This window comes from Lynx canadensis, chromosome B3 (assembly GCF_007474595.2).
Source record: "Lynx canadensis isolate LIC74 chromosome B3, mLynCan4.pri.v2, whole genome shotgun sequence".
Taxonomy (NCBI): Eukaryota; Metazoa; Chordata; class Mammalia; order Carnivora; family Felidae; genus Lynx; species Lynx canadensis.
In genome coordinates this window covers 109,504,236-109,530,324 of record NC_044308.2, presented here as the reverse complement: position 1 = coordinate 109,530,324, position 26,089 = coordinate 109,504,236, and the positions used below count along the sequence as shown (strand labels likewise).

The window sequence follows — 26,089 nt, the reverse complement described above, 5'->3', positions numbered from 1 at the left end:
AGAGTAAGACAGCTTTTCCTATCTTGGATTTAAATTTAATAAGCCCTTGTGAAAAATTAATCTTTTCAAGTATCAGAAGGGAAGAAAGTATGCCTGAATGCCCAAGAATGTAAGAATTTACTTGAGATTGTCAGTTAGGATTCTCTAGTCAAAGATGATTTGATGAAACCCACAGCGTGGGGGTGGCTTTACCAAGGAAAATAAAACGCAGGTCTAGAAGGGACCCCAGAAAGTTGTTTTCACATGATCCACTGCTTTAGGCATGTCAGTGTCCAAACCCCCAAGTACCATGAGTCTGTTCTCTTTATGAAGAAATCTTCATATATGTATATTTCATAACTCCCATCCTCATTGTAGTCTCTTATGAACCAAACCGACTAACATTAATCTAAATTGAGTTACTCTATGGGACATTTTGTGTTGTTTACTCTTCCCTGAAAGGTGGAAACTGACCACAGTTAGGGAAAACACAGTCTAGTATGTCAGATGTTACAGGACAAGGAAGTTGGATCAAGTCTCTCTCCCACATCAACAAAAACAACAAGAGCAAAAGCTACTGACATTTACTCAACACTGTTAAATATATTGACACATTGGCTCAGTTAATCTTCATATGTCCTAGATGAAGTAAGTCCCATTATATCTTCATTTTACACGTAAAGAAACTACAGACTAAGGGCACCTGGGTGGCTCAGTTGGTTGAGGGTCTGACTCTTGGTTTCAGCTCAGGTCATGATCTCATGTTTCGTGAGATTGAGCCCACACTGGGCTGTGTGCTGATAGCACAGAGACTACTTGGGATTCTCTCTCTCCTTCTCTCTCTCTGTCCCCTTCCCCACTCACACATACATGTTCTCTCTCTCTCTCTCTCTCAAAATAAATAAATAAAATTTAATGGGGCATGTGGATGGCTCAGTTGGTTAAGTGTCCAACTCTTGATCTCAGCTCAAGTCTTGATCTCAGGGTCATGAGTTCAAGCCCTACTTTGGGCTGCATGCTGGATGTGAAGCCTACTTAAAAACAAAAAAACAAAAAAACAAAATCAACTCCCCTCCCACCCCCAAACCACTACAAACTAGAGAGTTAAATGACTTGACCGAAATCAAAATTACCAGTGAATGACAGAACTGTGTGTCTAATTTAGGTATGTCTGATAAAAAGCATCTTCTTCTTCTTCTTCTTCTTCTTCTTCTTCTTCTTCTCCTTCTTTTTTTAAAAGATTTTATTTTTAAGTCATCTCTACACCCAACATGGGGCATGAACCCACAACCCTGAGATCAAGAGTAGCATGCTTCACTGACCAAGTCAGACAGGTGCTCCAAAAGCACATCTTCTTGACTATTCTACGTACGTATGCATCCATTCCTAACATGGCTATGCAAGATAATTATATGATAAAAGTTTGCAAAAGCATGGCTAGTTCTTTGCCCATATAGCCAGGAAAAATGACAGCTCAAGCATGGCATGTTATAAAGAGAGTGATTTTGATTTATTTGACTAGCTGTTAATGTCACCCAGCAAGATGGTTGGGTTCACTGAATTATGCAACCGGTCAATTTTCTGTGCTTTTTCATAAACATGCTCTAATATCCACTATAAAGGACCCATAAAATCACAGGAAAAAGGTAGAGATGGATACAAATAATTTTGGGAATTAAGGAAGAGCCAACATATAAAAACAATTACAAAGCAACATATCCTTGTGGGGTGCCTGGGTGGCTCAATCGGTTAAGCATCCAACTTCGGCTCAGGTCATGATCACAGTTCGTGGGTTTGAGCCCTGCGTCGGACTCTGTGCTGACAACTAAGAGCCAAGAGCCTGCTTTGAATTCTGTGTCTCCCATTCTCTCTTCCCATCCCCCATTCACACACACACACACACACACACACTATCTCTCTCTCAAAAAGAAATAAAACATCAAAAAACAAAAAAACCCCATACTATTGTAAATGTTCATTCATTCATTCAGAAGATATTTATTGAGTGCCAAGCATTCTTCTAAATGCTAGAAGTATGGCCCCTCATCTTACTAGACAAATGATATAAGAATGTGATGTGTGAGTGCACACATATGTGCGTGCAGTATTCTAGGTGGTTATAAATGCAAGGTGAGTGGAGAGTAGTTCATTATTATACAGTGTGATTGAGAAAGACCTTGCTGATAAAGTAACATTTGAGTGGATTCCTGAGGGAAGTGAGCAAGCCAGTCACATGGTTATTGGGGCACAAGGACCAGACAAGGGGAACAGCAAGAACAATATCTCTAAAGGGGAAATGTGCATTCAAGGAATAGCAAAGAGACCAGAATGGATGGATGTGAGAGAATAAACCTTTTTTTTTTGGAAAATACCTCTCATATTTTTCTCTCATCCAAGTGCATCATCCTATACCTCCCATAAGATGTTAAATAATAATGGTAATATGGGAATGTTTGCCTTAATCCTGACTTCAGTGGAAATATTTTTCACCTTTCCCTATTAAGCATGATGATGGCTTTTAGACTAAGATAGATATATAAACAAAATCCCTGTGTATTTAAGTTGCTATTGCTGCATAAGAAGACACACCAAAATTTAGAGACTTAAAATAATAATCACTTCATTATCTCATGCTTCTATGACTTAACTGGGCTTGGTTGGTCAGTTTTTCTGCTTTATCATACCTCAGCTTGCCTGGAGGCTTGACTAGGTTGGAGCTACCAAGGTGGCTCATGCACATGTGTATCAGTTGGTGCTACATTGTAAGGAGGCTCAGCTAGAGCTATTGACCAGAGTGCCTTAGTTCTTCTTTTTTCCATATAGCTTGGGCTTCACCGCATTGACAATTGGGTTCTATGAGGAAGGAAATCCTAGGCTCCAATGTGTTAGAAAATCAATTTCTCTTCATGCCTTTGGGCAAGGCAGTCACAGGTCCAGCTGAGATCTGTGGGCTGGGAAATAAACTCTATCTCATGATGGTGGAGTGACATATTTATAGAAAGAGGGGAGGAATTGGCAATGGTTATCTTTGGAGGCTATCACACCATCAATTCCCTATTTTGCTGTTGTTATTAAATCAAATTTTAATATTAATTTTTATAATGCTTTGTCAATCTTTGTGAAGATGACTATACTGTTCTTCTCCTTAGACCTATTAATATGATGAATTTTATGAATAGATTTTCTAATATTGAAGTGTCCTTAAATACTTGCAATAAATATCTCTTGCACATGGCTTTATCCATATGATTCTTCATGACTAGCTTCCACAATCTGAACTAGGTCTATGGAGGCTTGTAAAACCCTCAGTTTCTTCTCTTTTCTGCATGCACTCCTTTACATACATGGTATATCATTTTTTTCTCTTCTACGTGTGTCTCTCACCTTAAAAAGTGTATTTTTGTTTGTGGTTTTTGAGACCTGTCACCACTGAGCTCTATCTCCTCAACTTCTTTCTCCCTCCTTCCTTTTTTCTTCAGTGAATTCTGCTGTTTGGGGCACCCTTTTAAAAATATTTTGGAATTTATGTCCTAGTTTTACTAGAAATATAGTTTATATATATATTTTTTTACCATTTTTTTCCCTTTTAGATGGTTTTCAGGAAGAGGAGAAAACTGGCATCATGGTCATGTCAGAAGCCCCAATATGTAAATATAAAACTTTTACAGAATATACAAATATTAAATTGATTTTTCCAAGCTCTCAATAGGCATTTTAGAGTTAAAATTGAGAAGTTAAAGATGTCATTATTTGTGAAAACAGGGATGAGATTATTACAAGTTAATTGTTTGTCTTCCTTTGTTTGGTAGCAAATACAACCCTCTTGTGGAAAGCTAGAGGCAACTTATATTCCTTCCAGAGAAAATTTCTCTCCACCATCAACTTCCAACTGTATCTTAATTAGGTGTAAAAGTGATAACAATTGTTTAAGTGATAGTTGGATGCAGTTGGGGAAAATGCCTTTCCTTGAAGATTGACCTCCATCACTTCCCAAATTGTGATGGGTTGAGGGTGTGAGGAACAATCCTGGGAGCTGGCAAGAGGCTCCAGGATGGGGGTACAGGAAAACGGTGAGGCTTAGCTTAGAAGTCAGAGAATTCTAGGAAATCAAGAAAGAAACTAACACAATCTTCCAAACAGCCAAATTCTGGATCTACCCTAGTAGGGACTAATTGTATTTATTAAGTACTCTGTGCATTTGGTATAAAGTAGGCCTGGATCCTTCACTAGGCAATAGGTTGTTTGAGGTATATTATCAAGAGTAAACAGCACAATTACAATTATGTCTTTAGAATAGAGTGTTTTAATATCCAAATGTTCTTATTGTGAGTCTTTTTAAGATCGTAAAAATGGATTTACATTCTTGATTAGAAACGATTCTTCTGGTACTACAGCTGGGTGATCTGGGCCGTGGAGACCCTCTCTCAGCCCCTCCTCACACCTGCTGCTGAGATAATGCCAACAGTCTTGAGGCATTTCCACCCATAAAAGGAACAGGCAGGCTGTATGTACAAGTTACAGTACGTGAAGCATTTATCTCCGGTTCAGAGCCCTATTTCTGGCACTCACACATTCATATTGCTTATGAATGTGTGAAGGAACAAATCAGGATTAACTGTGTTCTTAGAGATGCAGTGCTGGGGATAGAAGACGTATTTGCTTTTATGCTATTGCTGTACTTTGTGGCTAGTGACATTTTATGTCATTCTACACTTGTGGTGCATTTAATAAATAAAGTGATTTATTACTAGTAGGAAACAGTAACATTTGATAGTGTTTTCCAACACACAAAATATGTTCATGTGCATTATACAATTTGTGATTTCTTGGGGATGTTTGGCTAATATAGATTAGCTGCCTCGGGACCACTACAATGCTGTGTTATTAAGAAGACAGGTTACTTCCTAGACACCTGGTTTCAATGCAAAATTATGTGTTAGAGAGAGTTATGGTGGTAATAAATTTGCTCAACAAGCTATTTTTAGCGGCTTTCCTGGTGGAATGAAATTGGACTATGAAATGGGACTATAGACATTTTTAAAGAGTTTTAAGTATAATACCATCTTTTCTTTCTTTTTGAAAAATGTTTCTTTTTGGTAGAGAGGATGTGTGCATGTGTGCACGTATGAGAGTGCGGGGGAGGGGCAGAGAGAGAGGGAGACACAGAATCTGAAGCAGGCTCCAGGCTCCGAGCTGTCAGCACAGAGCCTGATGCAGGGCTTGAACTCATGAACCATGAGATCATGACCTGGGCTGAAGTTTGATGCTTGACCAACTGAGCCAGCTAGCTGTCCCTAATACCATCTTTTCTTAAAAACAAACATATTGAAGCTATCTTGTCAGGATGAACCATAATCTGGAAAAACAGAGTTACCTATGTAATGGCAATACATAAGGAATATGTTAATATATATCCTTCCGTCTTTTTTCTACCAAGAGAGTTGGGGTTTCTCTCCCTTTGTCTTCTACATCTGTTTCTGTCTCTGTCTGTCTTTCTCTCTCTCTCTCTCTCACACACACACAGATGCGCAGATTATCAACAATGAGTTGGATTGCACTTATTTCAGTCTTCCAGAGATGTCCATGAAGTTCAAGGTTGGAATGCTCATATTGAAAACATTGCTGCCAGCCTTCAGTTGATAAAATTGGTATGAAAGTTAGCCTCTATGACTAATTCACAAGTTTCTCATGGAATTGCGGACAGTAACCTCCCTGGGAGGAAAACACTGATTCGTGGGTGATAGAATGAAGCTTTTGGGCAATAATCAACTCACTGAATGTGCTCCCCCATTCTGTGCACCTCTGTGGATCACCTAGGATGATGGTAGAGTAGGGCATTTGATAAAAATGTCATGCGTAAATGCAGAACTTGGATGGAAATGAGAGAAAAGACATCCGTAACTCCAAGGAAGGGCATCTGTCGATGCTGGGAGTTCACTGCAGAGAGATGTGGTGGGGATGTAGAGACAGGCAGACCATAAGATCTCTTTCTTAGAGTAGTAATAGGTCCTACTCTAGCAATAGTCCGCATGATTGATCACAATTTCCTATTTTTCCACTGTATGCAGCAGTATGGCTAACACTTGGAGGTGCCTCCAACATCTTCACAAATGGCTTTCAGCTCTGAATTCCAGGAGAAGCAAATTTAAGGTCCATTTATCTGCCCCCGAGTCCCAAATTTTGTTCTTACTCATTCTTGGCACTGATCGTCAACAATGATAGGTGAGCTTAGAGCAGGAGGGGCTACTCCATGTCCTTCCTTCTCTCCTCCCTAGCTCCTTTTTTTGTTCTCCAGATACACAGAGGTGAGGAGAGCAAGAAATAAAACCCGTTTTGAAGAACATGCATTCCTCCGCCTTTGTTCTCTTGACCTTCAGACCCAACACAATACCAGGCTGCTCCCATTATGAAGTGGTCCATTCACACCCAAATCATCTCAGATCCTTTGAAGGGGGAGATGCCAAAACCACTTTGGAAATTGTACAGCAATGTCATTTTTAAACCTGTCTAGTCTAACTCCTTCATTTACGTTTTAAGACAATCATCTTGGGCGTCCGTGGAGACATGTGAAGCACTTCTCATCAGTAGGGCATCCACTGTGTTCCTCACCCTGGAAAAGGTGCTACCTCCTTTCTTTGGTGTTAGAAATATAATTAGCATTTATAAGCCAGTGCCTACTATAAGCCCAAATGTGATGGAGGAAAGAGCCTTGCTTATTAGGAGAAGCAACTTGGCAGAGGGGAGAAAAGCAGCTATTTTTTTTTAAATTTTTTTTTTTCAACGTTTATTTATTTTTGGGACAGAGAGAGACAGAGCATGAACGGGGGAGGGGCAGAGAGAGAGGGAGACACAGAATCGGAAACAGGCTCCAGGCTCCGAGCCATCAGCCCAGAGCCCGACGCGGGGCTCGAACTCACGGACCGCGAGATCGTGACCTGGCTGAAGTCGGACGCTTAACCGACTGCGCCACCCAGGCGCCCCTAAAAGCAGCTATTTTAAGGAGGGTATTCACAGCACCGAGAGACAGCAGAGATGGATGAGGAAAGCTTGGGGGATTTTACTGCTTCAAGAGACCAAGCACAACAATATAGATACTTCGAGATAGGCATAAGGCTAGATTCTTTAGTAAAAAAAAAATCCACTTCTGCCTTTTGAATGCCTACATCTTTGGTCCTTGAGGGACAGTGTGCATGAAGGAGGAAGGAGTTTGGCAGCCTTTTGTAATTCAGGACACACTTGGATGTTTTCTGAGAACATGTGGTTCTCATGAAAAGAGCCTACTCTGATTTAACGGAACAGAACTCCAGCCCCTACTTTCATACAGCACCTTCCCTGGGGAGTGGGATGGAGTTACCCAGTCAGAGACTCCAGGGACCAGGCATTCCTGTGCTTGTCTTCATCCCTAGAATACAAGAAATATTATGTTTCTGAGACTTGATATTCAAATGAGAGAAAAGCAGGAATTTGGGGAGTAACAGGGGAGGATCACCATCTGTCCTGAAGAAAGGATCCCAGTGGATCTTAGTGGAAAAAGTACCAAGAGTTTGGGGCTGAAAGAACCCTGTCCTGGGAGAATTATGGAGAAAAATGTTGCTCAATTTTCTCTTTCCAAAGATTGGACAGACATTGCTCAGGGGCAGACTTGCATTATTCCTTCTGAATCGCTGATTCATTCACCGAGGCAGAAATATGCAGTCTTTTCTGAGTTCTTTTACATCACGCTATAATTACCATAACTGAATTTCTATGATTCTCACATATACCATTAAAGTATTTCTAAAGTCTTTTTTTCCCTAATAAAGGACTAAATTTAAATAGTATTAGCATGAAATTTGGCAGCTTGTCAAGTTCATATACCACTGCCTTTCTCTTAGAAGATGTACATTCCCTTTCATGTAGAAGTCACTGTATGGAGGTTCCGCAGAGGGGGAGGAAACCTTCATGCACGTACCAAAGAAAAGTTTGAAATCCTTTAAAGAAGTAGGAGGGGCACCTGAGTGGCTCAGTCAGTTAAGCGTCTCACTTAGGCTCAGGTCACGATCTCATGGTTCGTGGGTTCAAGCCCTGCATTGGGCTCTGTGCTGACAGCTTAGAGCCTGGAGCCTGCTTCAGATTCTGTGTCTTCCTCTTTCTCTGCCCCTCCCCCCACTCTTCCTCTCTCTCTTAAAAATAAACATTAAGAAATTTTTTAAAAAGTAGAAGAACATGGGAAGACTAAATAAGAACGAAAACAATTTTCCTGAGGCTCTTTCTTGAGAATGTCATATATCTTTCAACAGCAGATTATTGATTTTAAGAACCTTGAAAAGAAAAAAAAAATGTGCATTAAACCCTCTGAAGTCACCATTTTCAGATACTTTGCTTAAAGGTTGTAGGGTGTCCACTTACAAAGAAATAGAAAAATAGTAACAACTTTTAACGGACAAATAGATCACTCTGCGGGCTGATCCTTCTCACCCTCAATATGCTTTATTTGGTGCTTTTTCTCTGGGCTCTGCGTTAATTGTAGGGTTTGTGGGAGTAAGCAGACATTGGCTGAAAATTGGAGCTAAGTGTCACTGTCAGTAGAATAGAAACTCTTCTCCTCCTGTCACAGGGAACAGGCATTGAAACTGTTCACGAGGTGGTAAAAGATGGAAAAGCTGAGGCAGTGATGTCATCAGAAAGGAAAACCACGGAGAGTTTACTAGCTCCTTGTGACACTGAAAGCAAACAAAATGGGTTCTCAAATGTTGTGTAGATGCTTTGAAAGTCATGTTTCTGTTTGTTTCTGACCTCCTTCACTCCTTCACCACAGTAAGCTCTAACACTTGGACATCTAACCCTTGAAAGCTTGGAAATCATTTGAGGACCCACATACAGAACTAGGCGTGATGTGAAGTGATTTCTTTTCCTGTGTAGATTACTATAGTTAAGGTTACTTGATGATGCAGTAGGGTCCAAAATAACTCATGATCTCTTGTAAGTATTCCAGGACTCCTATAGCTTAGAGCCTAAGATTCTCCCAGGATCCAGAAAAATCCACTGAGTGCTAGACTACCCTGGAATAGGATGTCTTTTGTGAAACTGAAATTCAATCTATAGTAATTGCTGAGGTTGCCAAATAGGATGTCTGGCTAAAGAAGCTTTTAATGTGTTAACTGGTAGGAACTAAATGAAGCATAAAAGTCATTCAGGATGATTTGTAGTCTATTACATACTAAATCCTAGTAAGACTAGTGGATCTATTACAAGGAGAGGGTATTCAGTACTGTAAAACACAGTGATCTCTGGTAACCACAGGGAACCAAAGGTCTCCTGTAATACCAAAACATGTTTAAACCTATGGAGCCGAGATTAATTTGGGGATTTGAAGAAATCTGGTATTTTGAAACTCTTAACACAATATTATAATGCAGATAAACCTGGGAATAACTTAATAGAGGTTTATTAAAATGCTGGGAGAGAAATGTCGTACTCTCATATTGGTGACTCCAGTCCTTTACATTGGTCCGATTGACCTAACTTCATTTAAATAACAGGTGAAAAAGGAAACAAGATAGAAGTCCTTGAAAAGATTTAGTTTAGACTTTTATATCCTGTTAGGACTGTACCTAACTATTTTGGTGAGATCTCCATTCCTACCAAACCATTACAAAAGCTACTGTGTGTCAGCTGTGGATTTGAAATGCAAGTTATTCGCGATTGATGTAAACTGAATTTGTGAGAAGCTACCCATGAAAAATGGGGAAATACAAGGTCAGGTCTCTCTGAAAGGAGCTGGAAAGAGCTGGGTGTATTATATGAAAATTTCCTCCACTTTCAAATGCATTAAGAGCCATCATTCTGAGGATGATACTACTAAGGATTTTTCCATCTTTGCTGAGCTTGAGAGAAAGTAGCTTCGATCTGCTGCCTGATGGCTTCAGTTTATATAAAAGGAAGGACTTGATAGGGAGAATTATTAAGAGGATAAATGAACAGAATGAATAGCATTAAACCTCTACAGTAAAGTTTGTGCCTAATATTGACACTTAAGATTTAACATCAATCCTCTCTTTTGGAAAGTTCGGTTAAAAACACATTTACTGTTGAACATTCTTAAGGTTCGTATTTACCAGCTTGAACTATGGCAAGTGTCATGCAAAATTCATTTTGGTTGAGGAAAGAAGCATGTAGGGCTCACAGTACATGTGTATCCAACATGAGCAGAAAGGAGTCTTGGGCGGGGAGAGAGAGAGAGAGAGAGAAAGAGAGAGAGAGAGAGACAGAGAGAGAGAGAGAGAGAGAGAGGCCATAGCCAGTTTTCTTCTAATAACTCTCACTTTGACAAGTATAAAATGCCTCATTATTTTTTTAAAGGTCTATTTACTTCCTTTGGGAAAGACAGAGTGCACACATGAGCAGGGAAGGGGCAGAGAGAGAGGGAGAGAGAGAATCCCAAGCAGGCTCCGTGTTGTCAGTGCAGAGCCCAATGTGGGGCTGGATCTCATGAACTGTGAGATCATTAAAAAGCCTCATTATTAATATATACGAACATGTTCATTGCATTTCTTGCAAGCATATCAGCTGAAAATTAGTATACTTTCTAGCTACTGAATGATTACATTTTATAAGTATCAATCATAATTCCCAGGAGTTTTACCCCTGTTATACATTTAGGAGATGATCGACTCACTGTTTTTCCTCATAACTAATCTCCTATCTGAAAAGAAAGTTAAACAGCACATACTTTAAGGAATTAAGTTTTTCTTTTTGCCTCTAGTACATAACATCCTGAAAAACAGAGATAAAACAGAAATGCTTTATATAAATAGGAAAACAACTTTTTGCCTAGTTAAATCACTCAGAACTCACAAGATTGAAATTTGACCAGAACAAAATCTTTTGGATTTTTTTTCCCCAAGAAAAATAAAATTGCTTTATAAGTTCTAAACGAAGCCAATACAACATTTCTGAATGTGTGTTTATGATGCTTAGGATACATCCTTTTAAGATCTGAGAGGATCAAATTTCAACACAGAAAATTATCCTGACTATTCACACAGAATGCTAACCTTAGTGTAAGTGCACTGTGAGACTCTCAGGTGTCATTCATTCATTCATTCATTCAAGCAATCATTCAGTAGACATTTCTGAGTGTCTATTGTGTCTTAGGCTCATTCCCCAGCATTGAGACATAGAGTAAACAAGACAGAAGGAAGCTTGCCGTTGTGAAGTGTACATTCTAGAGGGAGACAAGAAATGGACAATTAAATAAATGAGATAGTAACTACAGAGGAAATAAGTAGGTCTTGAAAGGAAGCCCAATTGAATCAGAGTGGTTTGGCCTCACTGAAGAGATAACCTTCGAGCTGATAGGTTGGAATCCTTTCTGCCAGGTGAAAGGAGACTTTCACTACCTAGAGATGATGTGAGGCCCAAAGAAGATAGCAAAATAACACAGGGCTTGCTTGGCACATATTACATACTTAGCTGAATAGCATTAGTGAATTGCTGTTTTTATTAATCAACTGTAGACATGATTGCAAAAGGATTTGGAGGCAATTTTGTTCCCTATGTTGCATTCTGCTCAGGCCTCACAGAACATCGTTTCTCCCCTGTTGGCGAGGAGAATCGCATTCTGAGGCTTGGCTTACGAATGTGTATTAAAACAGCTGGAGAAACTCCAAAGGAAGACTTGGTCCCCACTAGCAGCACTGTTTGTCAACTGGTTGACCCAGGAAGGGTGCCTGAGCCCCAGTTCTGAAATTTCTGCCTCCCCCATAATTGACATGCTATCTCTTTCAGGAACCAGATTCTAGCCCAAGAAGTAGCCTTTCTGGACTCTCAGTGATTGCAGTTTAGGAGGTTTTCCATTTTTGTTTTTTCTCCTTTTTCCCAAATGTAGGTCAAAGCATGAAGAACAGAAGGATTGGCCAAGGGGAAACAGATGTTTATGTTCATTTCATAATCGTAGGGCTGGGTGGATATGGAAGAACAATAAATAGTGTCCAAGACATGCAGAGCTGCACCAAAAACCACCCCAAGGGTCCCAGGCTCCTTCCTGTTTTTCAAGACCCCTTTGCTTCTTCCCATGAGAGGAGGTGTTCTCTAATTTTCCCTCGATGAGGCCACTGAACGTCTTCCAGGCTGATGGTTGTTTTACAGACAGCAGGCTCTACGAACAGAGGTTCATGGTTGTGGGGCCACGTCAGTCACAGCCCAGGCTTTTCTCCCAGCAGCTGGTGCTGGGGCGCCTCAGTTTGCTTAGTCAGCCCCCTTTCTGCTGTTTTACAATTTCTGCTCATCTCTGTTCTGAGCTCGGAGGCTCCCCTCCTCACCCCAGCCCTCTCCCATCAGCCCTTCTGATTCTTAGCCTTGTACGTTCTCTTTCTTCCAGGGTCTCTCCGGGCCCCAGCCTGAATTCTGAGGGCATATCTTTGATGAAAACACTCTAGTCCTCATTTAGGCATTTGCTACTTGTTTCTGAGAGGCTCTAAGGGCCTCTTCTGTTTTACACAATTTTCCCTGTTAGAAACTCCCAAGTCAAGAAATTATATATGTGGATATCTATTTTTAAGTTGCTTTTTAATGATTGATGTATTATCATGGAGTTATTCCTCTTAAACTGGATTTATAGGCATCTTTACAGTATAAAGAAAGGTTTTCTGAACTTGCTAAATTACATTAGATTGAACTACATGAACTTAGGAAATCCAGAAGATTTTGAACTGTAAAATGGCAGTTTAATAGAGTCCATCTAATAAGAAACACTTAGGATGCTTGTTGAAATTTATATCGACAGCTCTTTCTCTCAGTGGGTCTCATACAGCAGACTAAAACTATGGCATGGACTAAAGAATCTGCATTTTCAACAAGCAGGTTTTTCCGATGAGCAGGTACGTTTGGGAAATACAGGTATGTCATCTGTAGCTGAATAAACACCTAATTAAATATGGTGCTTAGGGCAATTCATATTGTTCATGTGGGTCTACTGTATTTAAAAAAAATTTTTTTTGAACTTTATTTACTGTTTGGGGGGGAGGGGCAGAGAGAGAGGGAGAGAGAGAGTCCCAAGCAGGCTCTGCACTGTCAGCACAGAGCCTGAGGTGGGGCTCGAACCCACAAACCGGTGAGATCATGACCTGAGCCGAAACCGAAAGTCGGACGCTCAACTGACTGAGCCACCCAAGCGCCCCATGTATTTTTTTACTTAAAGTATTTTTTTTTTTAATTTTGAGAGAGAGAGAGAGAGAGAGGGCATACACAAGCAGGGGAGGGGCAGAGAGAGAGAGGGAGGGAGAGAGAATTCCAAGCAGGCTCCCTGATGTCCACACAGAGCTTGACGCAGGGCTCAAACTCACGAACCATGAGATAGTGACCTGGGTTGAAATGAAATCAAGAGTCAGATGCTTAACTGATTGAACCCCCCAGGCGCCTGGCCTATTGTAGTTGACACGAGAAATGTCAACTTCGTGATTATGGCAAAGATTACTAAGTGTCCATTAGCATCTGCTCACTTTTTCTTTGGGCATAAAGCTAACCTCTCTCGTAATAATGTGTGGCCGGGGGTTTGGCTTCTCTCCAATGAGATGTGAACAGAAGTGGCGCATTCCACTTGTGGATCTGGCCCACACCGCCACTCCTTGCCTTCACTCCTCCGTATTCTGGGTACCAGCAGTCACAAGACAGGAAAAAGTTAATCCTTAATGGCCCCATGGAGCAGAACCATCTCATCAACCTGAACACTTGCCCAATCTGTTATCTGAGCAAGACACATAATTCTCATAGTTTGAATCATTTGATGTTTAGGTCTGTTTGTTACAGCATCCTAGTCTATTGAGTGTGGTGTCATCATTACAAAAACCTAAAACAAATAGTGTGCTGTTGGCTGAGCTGTTAAGTGGCAGGTGGTAAGAAAACAGGATAGGCTGGAAAGACAGAGATCTAAGTTATCCTGTGGCAAAACTGTATTTTTGAAAAACTATTGTCTGTGAAGCCTGGAAGGTGAACAGTTCCTACAGAGTTTGTAGCATGTGAAGAAAAAATTGGGAAAAACCAGAACGTTCTTGTATGTTAATTGTTACTGTGTTTAGCAAGGTGTTACAAGAAAGAAAAGAACTGCATTGGTTGTTTTTTTTTTTTAAGCAGAGTTTGATAGAACACAAATATTAATGGACTTACAGAGCCCCTCGAGTAAAATCGATTATTTTTGGATTCCACAAATAGAAGATACAATTCAAAAAGAATTTGGGGGCACCTGGGTGGCTCAGTCAGTTGAGTGTCTGACTTTGGCTCAGTTAATGATCTTCTGGTTCATGAGCTCGAGCCCCACATGGGGCTCGCTGCTGTCAGAGCGACATCTGCTTTGGATCCTCTACAGAGGGTGCAAACTTCTTTCACTGCCAGCACAGGGGGTCTTCCCAATGTACACCCCTCCCCCTGCCCCTCCCCTGCTTGCGCTCTCTCAAAAATAAATGTTAAAAAAAAAAAAAAAGGATTTGAGCCATAAATGTCATTTCTCTGTTTAAGCAAGAGAATCAGCTATGTGTCAAAGATCAGGTCCCTTGCACCTAAGCCTGCTGCTTCATATGGCCTCCCAGTAGCTATTGTTAATTTGAGAAAAAAGGGCATTGGCTACCAGAAGCAGACAAATGAAGACTGTTTAAGAATTACGTCTAAGAAAGACATACTTTGGTCTTGGATATGGTTACTGGTGCACGGAAATTACCAGAAACCTGGTAAATTTTTGAAAGAGTTGTGTGTCCAAAGAAATGTCAAACGTGGACTAGATATGCTTACAGCTGTGAAACAACACTGAGCCCCCCAAAACTGTACAAGCAAGAAGCAGGCTGTGAAAGTGTTACAGTCCCCAAGAAACACATGCGCCTAAAGGTCTAATTCAGATGTGTATCACAGAGGACAATGGATGAGGAAGAAGAACCTCCCAGACCTGAGCCAGGAAAAGCAGAGACTGAGGGATGAAGGAATTCCTCCCGGGGAATAGCATCAGGGTCAATTCAAGAAACTTCTTCCACTGCCAGCACAGGGAGTCTTCCCAATGTTTGCCATCAGGATTCTGTTATTGCTATGTGCCTCCCATTTTTTCCTTTTCTTTTTCCCTTTTTTAAAAATGTTTATTTTTGAGAGAGAGAGAGAGAGAGAGAGAGAGAGGAGAGAGAGAGACACAGAATCTGAAGCACAGAATCTGAAGCAGGCTCTAGGCTCTGAGCTGTTAGCACAGAGTCCGATGCGGGACTCAAACTCACAAATCGTGAGATCATGACCTGAGCTGAAGTCAGACGCTTAACCGACTGAGCCACCCAGGCACCCCCCCACCCGCCGCCATTTTTTCCTTTTTTGAAGGGGTTTTGAATATTTTGGTCATTTCATCCCTGTTCCACCATTGTTTAAGGGGTGATTGTATAAATGGGACAGATACTGAATTTCCTATTGGGCCACAAGGAGCCACATCTCCATCAAATGCAAAGAGCTGTGAAAAAAAAAAAAAAGAGTTGTGTATCATCCGCAAACACTGGGCTTTGACCTGGTGCAGTGACAGTGTGGGACTCTGGGCAGTCCTTCTTTGGAAAAGGGCAAGCTTGTTTTACGTGTGGGAAACAGCGTGAAAGGATATTTCGTGGATGGAGAGGCTGATACAAGTGGAGATAGCTGGTTTCTACTGAAATCTATTCTTTCCGCTCTTGGGCATGTAGGAAAGGCTTCATAGCCCAGCCTCTTTCAGCCTGAAGTGTGACCTGGTGACTAAGTTACAAGGCCTATGGAGTGTGACTGGAAATGATGTCTGTCACTTCCAGTCTTGGCCCAGAAAACTTTCCACTGAGTCTGTCCATGTTCTTTCTCATTAGGCTGGTTGGATGCAGATAGCGATGAGATCCCAAGGGATGGCAGGGTCACAAGATGGATGGAGCCTGGGTGTCTAAATGACTAAACAGAGGAAAGCAGCCTCACTGACTTGAATTACTTGCCCAGGACCATCACATTAGCAAGAAACATCCTGCCACGGTGTTAATCCCTTACATCTTTGGGTTAGCATACCCTAACTAACAGTGGCTTTTAGATTGATGTTATTAGCTACCGAACTCTACACTGCCTGTGTTGTTTGTTTACTGCTTCATGACCTCCACTTCCTCCATTACAAGTTATTCAACTTTGGGAAAATTGGTTAGTGTCTCCATGCCTGGATTTCCTCATCAGTAAAATTGGGAAAATAATACACCTCCCAGGGTCATTGTGAGGAAGCAATAAACTGATGTGTGAAAATTGTGAGGAAGCAATAAACTGATGTGTTAAGAAACAACCCAAATATGCCTGAATCATACCAAAGACTATGGAAGTGCATAGCGACTGTTATTGTTATTAATACATATACTAGTGGCATTTCAGTTTCATAAATAACACTAACACACTTCTTGTTGGGTCACACATGGCCAAAATGAGATTCATGCTCACCCTGGGAATGAAGAGTGCCAGAAATAAAAGCTGTATTTCACAACCAAGACGAAACCGAGCGAATACATAGGAATCAGGTCCTTTTGTTTCATGAAAATTGGACACTTCCAAGAAGCTGGTAGACTTCAGAGCTTTCAGGAACAGTGCCAGGCCACTCTGTGACTCACAGTTGGTCTCTGTTGAATTCATGATGGAATTATCCTGACTGCGTTACGGCCAGAGAGTTAACTGTTGGGATTCTGCTGACTCACCTAAGGGGTGCCATGGATTTCTGTATGTGGGGAAGTCAATTTTCAGCATAATATCAGAAGCTGTATCCTTACACTGAGAGCCTCCATCATAGACCCTTGCAATCTTGTGGTCAGGATTGATGAGGGAGACTGTTTCTGTTGACTTTTCTTTCCTGTCCTTTCCCGAGAGGCCTTATATTTGTCACCCACCTTAATGCTGCCTTTGTAAAACAGGCTAAGTGTCTCCAAAACATAAACGTCCAATGTGCTGGGCCATCCCGGAGCCAAATTTGCTATTTGGCCCACACGAAGTGGGAGAAATGGCAGATTTTGGAAAAGCTATTCCAGAAATAAAATACCGTTTACCTGAAGCCCAACCTCAATGGGCAGGTAGGTAGTAAAATTTATGAAGGGTTTCCTAGCCTGGAAGTGAGGGGAGTGAGGCCAGGCTATGTGGAACGAAATGTCTTGGTCACAGGGAGCCTGTCCGCTGAAGCCTGGACTGGTCTCCCTCCTTGGCTTGTTGCCAGCTAAAACTGGAATGCGGGAGGGCTGGGAATGGCAGATGTGGTGTCCAATGCTGAGGGCATGGTTTTTCTTGGGTCACAGAAACTTAATTTTCTTTATCCCTCTTCTATCTTTTCTTATGCCAAAGAGCATGCGACTCATAATTGACCATCTCTTTAGCATGCTTTGCCTTTCGGAGTGTAATTTGCACCCTCGAAGCCTCTGAATGTGCTTGCTTTCATAAGCATCTCAGTGTAGACTGCGGGAGGAACTGTCTGTATAATTCCTGCCACTGCGCCTTTGGTGTGGCCTCCAAGGGTCCAGAAAAAGCATCAGCTATACATTACACCACCTCAAAAAGAGACCTTGGGGGGTTGGATATCTATAAGACTTTGTGGGGGTTTTTTCTACATTTATTTATTTATGTTGACAGAGAGGGAGACAGCACAAGTGAGCACAAGTGGGGGCAGAGAGAGAGAGAGAGAGAGAGAGAATCCCAGGCAGACTCTGTGCTGTCAGTTAAGAAACAAGCTTGGGGCTCAATCTCAGGAATTGTGAGATCATAACCTGAGCCGAAATCAAGAGTCGGCTGCTCAACTGACTTAGCCACCCAGGCGCCCCAAGACTTCATGTTTTTGAGCATCACTGCATTTAGAAGGAACAGAGTGAGTGATTCCACTGGTCCATTCATGTCTCCTCTTACACAAACTTCTTTTATATTTTTGTCTAAGGTTAAAATCCTGGTAATTCATTTCATGGTCCCATGAGAGTTGTTTCAGGCTTCCTTTTGGCTTACAGAGAATGAATCTCATCCGTTCTCTAGAGACTCTCAGGTGTCTTCAGAAAAAACAAAAGAGAAACTCCTGAGTAAATATTCACAAATGGGCAGAACTATGTCACAAACCTTTATAGGCCTGGGGCTTTGCTTTCATTCACTTTGTATTATTTTATGTTATTCCTTCCTGCCCCTCTGTGGATTGGACATAGCTTCCCCTCTTGATCTGGCTATTAAGGCCAGGTGGTGATTGAGTCTACCTTGGACTGCTCACCATTTAATTTGTGGAAAAATTAGACTGGACTTCAAGCTCTCTGTGAAAACAACTTTCTTTTACATCTTACTCAGCTGATAGAGCAATGAGATTTTCCCTTCTTTCCATAAATCATGTTAATTTCCTGCATAGGTGCCTGGATTTGGAAATAGTGACTTCAAAAATGAGTCTTGAAACACAGGTAGTTTTTGACAAACTCTAGGAGGGGTGGGCGACAGAAGAAAGAGCCACAGACAAAATCAATTCTAAGCCAGAGGATGATGGAAATGGTGAATGAGGTACACCGTGCACAGGCTTCAACCTGATCAGGCTTATTTGACACACCCATGTAGATAAACATACAAACCATGGACATAATCTAACTCAACATACAATCTAACTAAATGCAAAATGGAGGTGTTATCCCTATGTCATATGTTATGTGAAACATCACTTGATAATAATTTACCAGTGAGGGTGGGGCAGGGGGGGGGTGGGGAGGGAGGGTGCGGTCTGTTGCAAAACTCAAAGTTCAAGATAAGATAAAGATATGAGGGAAGAAGAAATGTGATTGTTCCATGGTGAGCTGTGAAAGCTCTAAATGTTGTTAGGAAGTCTTGAGTCATCCTAGAAGGGAGTAGGAAGCAAGGGCCAGAGATGTTTCTCAGGCTCACTTGTAGAAAGTGTGAGTGGTCCTACCTACCTTCATCCCACTGCTCCCAATTTTTAGTCCTAGCCCTTAGTTGAACTTGGGGTTACTCTGAAACATGTTCTGTATATAAGAACTATAAGTCTTGGAGGGAGCCACCCAAAATTTAGGTAGGCTTTGAACTATAATGCATATGGAACAATTTTCAGCTCATCTGCTTCCAAATGAAATGTACACATTGCAGAGTTACATTATTCAACAGCTGTGACAATGGCCGCTTAGGTCAAGAAAACTCAACGCTATGTTACAATTCCAGTAGAGATAAAATGATACTTAAAATGTGAACAAAATAGTTCAAAAATAGAATAAATGTAATTAATTTCCAAACATGTTCATTCCTAAAGATCAGACAAGCAGTTTATTCATTTATTCAGCCACGTTTCAATGGGCCAGAAATTACCTAAGCACTGGAGGGACAAAGATGACTAAGACAAGACATACTAATTCATTTATGCAATAACTATCTATTGAGAATCTACTGTATGTTGGGCTCTGCTTTAAAAGCTGGAGACAGAGCAGTGAACAAGACAAAGTCCTTGCCCTCATGGAGTTTACATTCCAGTGTGGGATAAAAATGGCAACCAAATAAATGTAAGGGTGATGCCAGGTGGTGTGAAATGTTATGAATAAAGATGTAGCAGGATAAGTGGTTAAAGAGCGACTCTCTGTGTGTGTGTGTGTGTGTGTGTGTGTGTGTGTATGTTTGTGTGTGAATGTGTTCAATAATGTGGTCAATTGAAGCTGAAGAGGATCTGGGGGAATAGTGTTAGGCTGGGGGAAGGGCAAGTGTGAGGTCTTCAAGGAAAGTGGGATATCGGTGTGTTTGAGGGATGCCAAGATGGCTAGTGTGGCTAGAGCAGAAATACTGAAGAGGAGAGTGTGGCGGTAACAGGGACCAAGTCATGGAGTGCCTTGTAGACCATGATAACTGATGGGGTCTGAGTGTGAAGGGATTGGAGGATTTGGGCCATGGATAGCCCCCGTTCCGGCTGTGTGGGGAACCGACGAGAGGAGGGCAAGTTTGGAAGCAGGGAAGTGAGAGGTGAGCACACTAGCTTAGATGAGAAATGAGGTGAGTTGGACAAGAGTGAAGCAATGTAGGTGGCGAAAATTGATGGCGCTTGAGATGTATTTTGAATGTTGCGCTGATTGGCAGTAGTAACAAAGTAATAACAGTAGTAACAGGGTAATAACAAACGGTTTGAATGGAGAGGGTGGGGGGTATTGTCATAGGATGAGAGGAGTCAAGTGTAATACCAAAGTTTTTGTTCTAAGCAACTGGGGGAAGGTAGTGGTCGTGTACTTGCACAGGGAAGACTAGGGGAGAAATAGATGGGAGGAGTTAAAGAATTTTGTTTTAACAGCTTGAGAAATTAGATGCTATTATATATTCAAATGGGCAGCTGGATATATAAATCTGAGTCTCAGGGCCAGAGATATAAACTGGGGAGTCGGTGGCATATAAATAATATTCAAAGCCATGAGACTAGATACAACCAACTTAGGCATGAGCAAAATAGGGAAGGGAACTGAGGGACCGAACACTGAGGTGTGCCAACATATAATGGGGGGGAGGAGATGGGGCAGGCGGCAGAAGAGATGGACAGAGATTTGCCAAGTGGGGGGAATAAAAGCCAGGAGAACCTGTTATCCCAGAAACCAAGCAGAGAGATAGTAATTAGCCATAAAAAAAGCCTCCAAGCCATCCAGTAGATGATGACTGAGAACTGACCGTGGGATTTGGCAAGACACTACCCTCTTTCTCAGGAGCTCAGAGTACGGTGGGAGTGGGAAACACAAGGAAACAGACAAATTGCTCTGCATGGTTGAAGTCGTTCGTCTTCTACAAAGTAAACGCATTTCTGGAGATAGGTTGAAGATGGAACAAGGAGCTCTCCTTATGCAGTCAAGGAAAGATGCCTGGAGGAGACGTACATTTGGGTGGAGGGAAAATAACTAAGATTCAGAAGACGTAAAAAAAATTTTTTTTTTCTATCTGGTTGTTAACTTTTTTCATAAGGACTCATGCAAAACTGAGATTTCCCCTCCCAATTTAATATCCCGCTACTATTACTCCATGCATATTTGTCAAGTATCAATACATGTGATAACTGTATTATAAGACAACACATGCATTTATCACATCCTACTCCATTTGACGAATACCACTAGAATTATAGTTTTCTTTGTTGGAGTCTTTACCTCTTAGTTACATTTTAATTTCCTTTCATAACTGTGTGCAAGTGTAGCAAACTTATTCTTTCTTTTTTTTAAATAACTTTATTTATTTTTGAGACAGAGAGAGACAGAGCATGAGCAGGGGAGGGGCAGAGAGAGAGGGAGACACAGAATCCGAAGCAGGCTCCAGGCTCCGAGCTGTCAGCACAGAGCCCGACCTGGGGCTCGAACTCACAGACTGTGCGATCATGACCCGAGCTGAAGTTGGACACTCAACCGACTGAGCCACCCAGGCGCCCCGAGAACTTATTCTTAATAATAGTAGCTGCTAGGTACCTAACACTTATCATGTGTGAGGCACTGTTCTAAGAACTTCGCATGTTATTATTTATTTTGCCTCACCAACACTCCTAATGCCTTTATGGTCCTTTTTTTTGTCCATTTGTGATAATTAACACACAGAAAGGTTAAATAACTTGTTCAAGGCCGCACGGCAATGGCAGTGCCCGTGTTGGAAGTGGGCTGTCTGGCTTCAACGCCCGCCATCCTGAGTGGTATGCTTCATACCCTTCTTGTTATATCTCCACTTTCCTGGGATGGGCCACTGTTATGGAAAAATCTTCAAGGGACAGGCTCTCTTTGACTTGAACTGCGTTTTTCTTCTCTTTCCTTTTTTTTTTTGTTTTTTAAGTTTATTTATTTTGAGAGAGAGAGAGAGGGAGAGAGGGAGAGAAAGAGAACGCACATGAACAGGGAAGGGGCAGAGAGGCAGGGAGAGAGAGAGAGAGAAAGAATCCCAATCAGGCTCTGCACTGGCACATGGGACTCGAACTTACCAACTCTAAGATCATGACCTGAGCCAAAATCAAGAGTTGGACGCTTAACCAGCTAAGCCACCCAGGTGTCCCTTGAACTGCAGTATTTTAAAGAGTCGGTAATTCAGTTGCTGCTTGTCCTTTCAGAATGGGCCAGTAGGACCCAGGGACAGGGTACTGGATACTTTTCCACATGGGGAAGACAGCATTAGTTCTTTGACAATTGACTGAAGGTTTTCATGTAACTGCATAGGGATTTACATTCAATTAACTCATATATGGGAAGGGCAGTGGTAAAAGGAGCGTGTCTTTATGATGGGGAAGATTTCTTTATGAATGGAAATGTTCACTTCATTGTGACCCTAGATGTATGAGGCTCATGTCTTCATTTCCTTTATAACCTAACTGAAAGCCTGTGAGATGATTATGTACTGAGAAAGGTACAGAGTGTAAATCAAAGTAACAGTGTTTGGGAATGTCTACTATGTGCAAAGTATGGCTTTGGGTAAAGTGACTGTGATTTCCTGAGAGGTGAAATCATAGAGTAGCCAAAATCTTTAAGATGCTTTGATGTTCAACTGGGTGTTATACATAGGGGATGAGTCACTGGAAGCTACTCCTGAAATCATTGTTGCACTATATGCTAACTAACTTGGATGTAAATTAAAAAAAAGAAAAAAGATGCTTTGATGCTCACATAGCACTAAGTATATACACAACTGAAATATAAAATAACTTGGTCCTAGTGGAAACTGGTGGTAGTTCAGCCTTCGCTTGATCTCTAATATTTTTTTTATAAATTGACTTTATCTCTAAAGTTGGTTTTGTCTTCTCTCTTCCTTACACTGGACTGATAATTAGTTCAACCAATAGATGGGGATCAGGATGCATCATTCTCAAAAGCACTTAAGCCTCTCCCTTTAGTATATTTTGGGTCCTTCCTTTGATCTAAAAGTTGTTGAAATTAGGTACCAGCCAGTTTTTCTTTCCTGGCAGAAAGAGGGTGTCGAATAAAAAAACCTTTGCTAAGAAGTTCACATCTTAGTAACTTACTTAAGTCCCAGACCTCTTAATTTTATTAGTTTCATTTTTCTCCACATAAAAGTTTTCCTGTCCTCTTTATTCTGTTCTCATTAAAGTGTTCTTCTCTTGGCATAGTCATATTTTCAGAAAAACTTAAGGGAATCAGCATGAAAATTTGCTCTTAATTTTTACAAATACAGAAAAACCTTCTGGGAAGTGGATACTATTTTCACTGTGATTCTCTCTCTGCTATGTAGTATTGTCATAAATCATGTAAATATAGGCAAAGGGTGGGACCTAGGTGATTGTTTAGCTGTGGAAAAGAAGCTACTTCCTCTAGAAAGAGGATTTCAAATGGCCACATAGCAAAGCCAACATTCACACAGGTTTCCTGTGTCACTTCCCCCCCTGCTGAACCTGACCCAAAGCCAAGGTGAAGGAAGGGAAATTTTCCTCTTGTGAAATCTCAAATCTTTGATAACTCACCAACCTGATCACTCTGTTGAAAAAAGTTGTAAAATTAGGCTACTGTAAACTTGAAGAATTTCATGAACTTGCTTTTGAGAAACAATAAGATTTGTTTTGGAAATTAAGAGAAAAAGAAAACAGAAAAATTGAGATCAGTTATCACATTGACAAATACACCTACAGACTTTAGAACATTAAAAAAAAACACCAAACAGTTAAGTTGTGGCTACAGTATTTTAACTGTCATGCCTTCAAATATTTTGTGTCCGATTTGATCCTTTCTGGATATACTTTAAAATGATTCAAATTTTATTTTTATCTTCATTTTTACTTTAAAAACATATTCATTAAAGATGTTTCTTTTAATTCAAGATACAGATTGCCTAATAGATATTTAAAATCTTTTAATACTCCCCCCATCTATAACCCTAGGAACATAAAAGTACAATAGTACATCACCAAATGAATTCATTAGAAAAATGAGTGTTCTAATGTTTGTTAATCTTACCATTTCATTTATGAAATGGCATGAGGTAAATATATGAAAAGTGGCAAAAATACCTCTCTCACCAGTTATGTGGTTAGTGGTAACTTTCTTTTTTCAATCAAATCGGACACAAAACATTTTAAGGCATGACAGTTAAAATACTGTAGCCACAACTTCATTGGTTTTGTTTTTTTTTTTTTTTGAATGTTCTAAAGTTTGTAGGTGTACTTGTCAGTGTGCTAACTGATCTCAATTTTTCCATTTTCTTACTTTTTCTCTTAATTTCCAAAACAAATCTTGTTTCTCAAAAGCAAGTTCATGAAATTCTTCAAGTTTACAGTAGCCTACGTTTTTCTTTTCTCTTTCTTTCTTTCTTTCTTTCTTTCTTTTTTCTTTCTTTCTTTCTTTCTTTTTTCTTTCTTTTTTTTTTTTTTTTTTGGTGAAAAAGTTGTGTTGCGATTGCACTACATTTTAGAACGTTCACATAAAAAGTTATTAACTCTTCAGGCCAACGTTGAGTAAGATCTCCCGCCCCAAAGCCTGGAGGAGTAGTTCAGGGTTAGTTTCCCAGTGTTACTCATTTGACTGAAGTGGGGAGGAAAGTTTTGGATACGAAGGGATGCACAAAGTGTCCTAAGAGTTGCAGCAAAGCCCTCGGCTGTGGGTTCCGCCCCGCTGTGGGGCCACCGCCGGGCCCGCGCCCATCAGTGCCCCTGGAAATCAAGCAGGCCCCTCTGCGGTTGGGGTGTCGCCGCCCGCATCTTCCCCGCGTGTGCAGGGACAGGCTCCCCCCCCTCCTCTTACCTGCATAGTGGTCGAACACAGTGGGCACATATTCCTCTGGGAAGGCGTCGTTGGCGTAGCTCATGAGCAGGCAGGTCTTCCCCACGGCGCCGTCGCCCACCACCACGCACTTCAACATCTTCTTCTCCTCCGTGCTCCTGCAGCCGCAGCCGCTGTCATCTCCCTCCTCGCAGTTCATCCTGGCGGCTCCAGCTGCTGTGACCCTGCAGCTGCTGTTCCTTCTCCTGCCTCTCCCAGAGCCCATGGAGCACGGGAAGCGAGTGGCAGGCTCCAGATCACGCTGCCTTCCTTAGGTTGCCTTGGATTCCACAGACCTGTCCCAGGCGGCTGGCACCTGCCCTCGTGCTTACCATACTGGCCAAGAAAGGTGGCGCACGTTGGGGAGAACGATTAAAAGCACGTGTCCCCTTTCCCTACAGTTTGAGTTAAGAAACCCTCATTTTCTCTGAATTCTAGGGGCTTCCTGGCAGTCTAGAAATTTCAACAGCCCGAGGGTTTCGCTGTGCTCTTCCAGACGGCTTCAGTTCTGCTAATCTACCCCCCCCTTTTCCACTTTACATCTAACATGGAGGAAAGCTGGGCTTTTTAATGGAGTTTTCCCCTTGCTTCCTCCAGCTTGCGGAGTATCAGGAAATCATGGGTTTCCTGCTGCATTCCATATTAGGCTCAGTGGGCTGGGGAAGGCTGCAACAATGGGAGCTCTGTGTGTGTGTGTTTGTACTTGCGGGGAACTCGGCCAGGGCATGGAGCGGGGAAAACACTAGGGGTCCCACTGCAGACTCAAGCTGTCAGACTTCCTGTTTCATCTGCTGCTGGGGAGGCTGTTTGCCTGGGGCTGGCTGGGAAGAAGCTGACGAAAGATGGAAACTGGAGAGCGCTGTCTGCCACAGAAACAGAGGGAATGGTTTAAGTGAGCAGAGAGAACCACACCAGCCGTTGTGGGATAACATATGACATCATCCCTCACTGAGTCACCAGTGAAAAGCTCTGCAAATTAAAAATGGACAGTTCTTCACGTACCTACAGGGGAAACCTCAAGCATTTCATCCCGGCGACAGAGAAGAAAACCTTCCAGAAGTGCATTGTTTCAGAGGGAAACGTTCTTATGGATCATAGCTATGATGTGTGCGATCAGGTTTATGAGCTGCCACATTTGAGCACAACGCTCCAGCGGGTATTCCAGACACAGACATCTTTATGGTTGTAGCACCTAAGAAATCAACCAGATGTGAGACGTTTGCATCTTCTTATTAGCGAATAAACACACATGTGCTTGGCTCACACTCTTGGGAACAAGAGTATATGGGAAGGCTTTATTGGTTTGCTTCGGGTCCCCAAATGCTGCTTTTGCTTGGAAGGTTCCCTCTGTGATTTACTCCTTTCCCCTTGGGTCAGCTTGGCTCTCTTCCATTATAAAGGAGCCATTG

At 41.6% G+C, this 26,089-nt stretch overlaps 1 protein-coding gene across 1 annotated transcript in view; it reads right to left on the bottom strand.

Annotated features, from left to right (window-relative positions):
• The window catches only part of RHOJ (ras homolog family member J), an 85,879-nt gene extending 60,604 nt beyond the window's left edge, over window positions 1-25,275 (bottom strand). The window contains exon 1 of the mRNA XM_030319259.2: window positions 24,663-25,275. Within this exon, the coding sequence (XP_030175119.1) occupies window positions 24,663-24,906 (244 nt within the window). The 5' untranslated portion in view covers window positions 24,907-25,275. The remainder of the gene's footprint in view (window positions 1-24,662) is intronic.
• Between the last annotated feature and the right edge of the window lie 814 nt (window positions 25,276-26,089).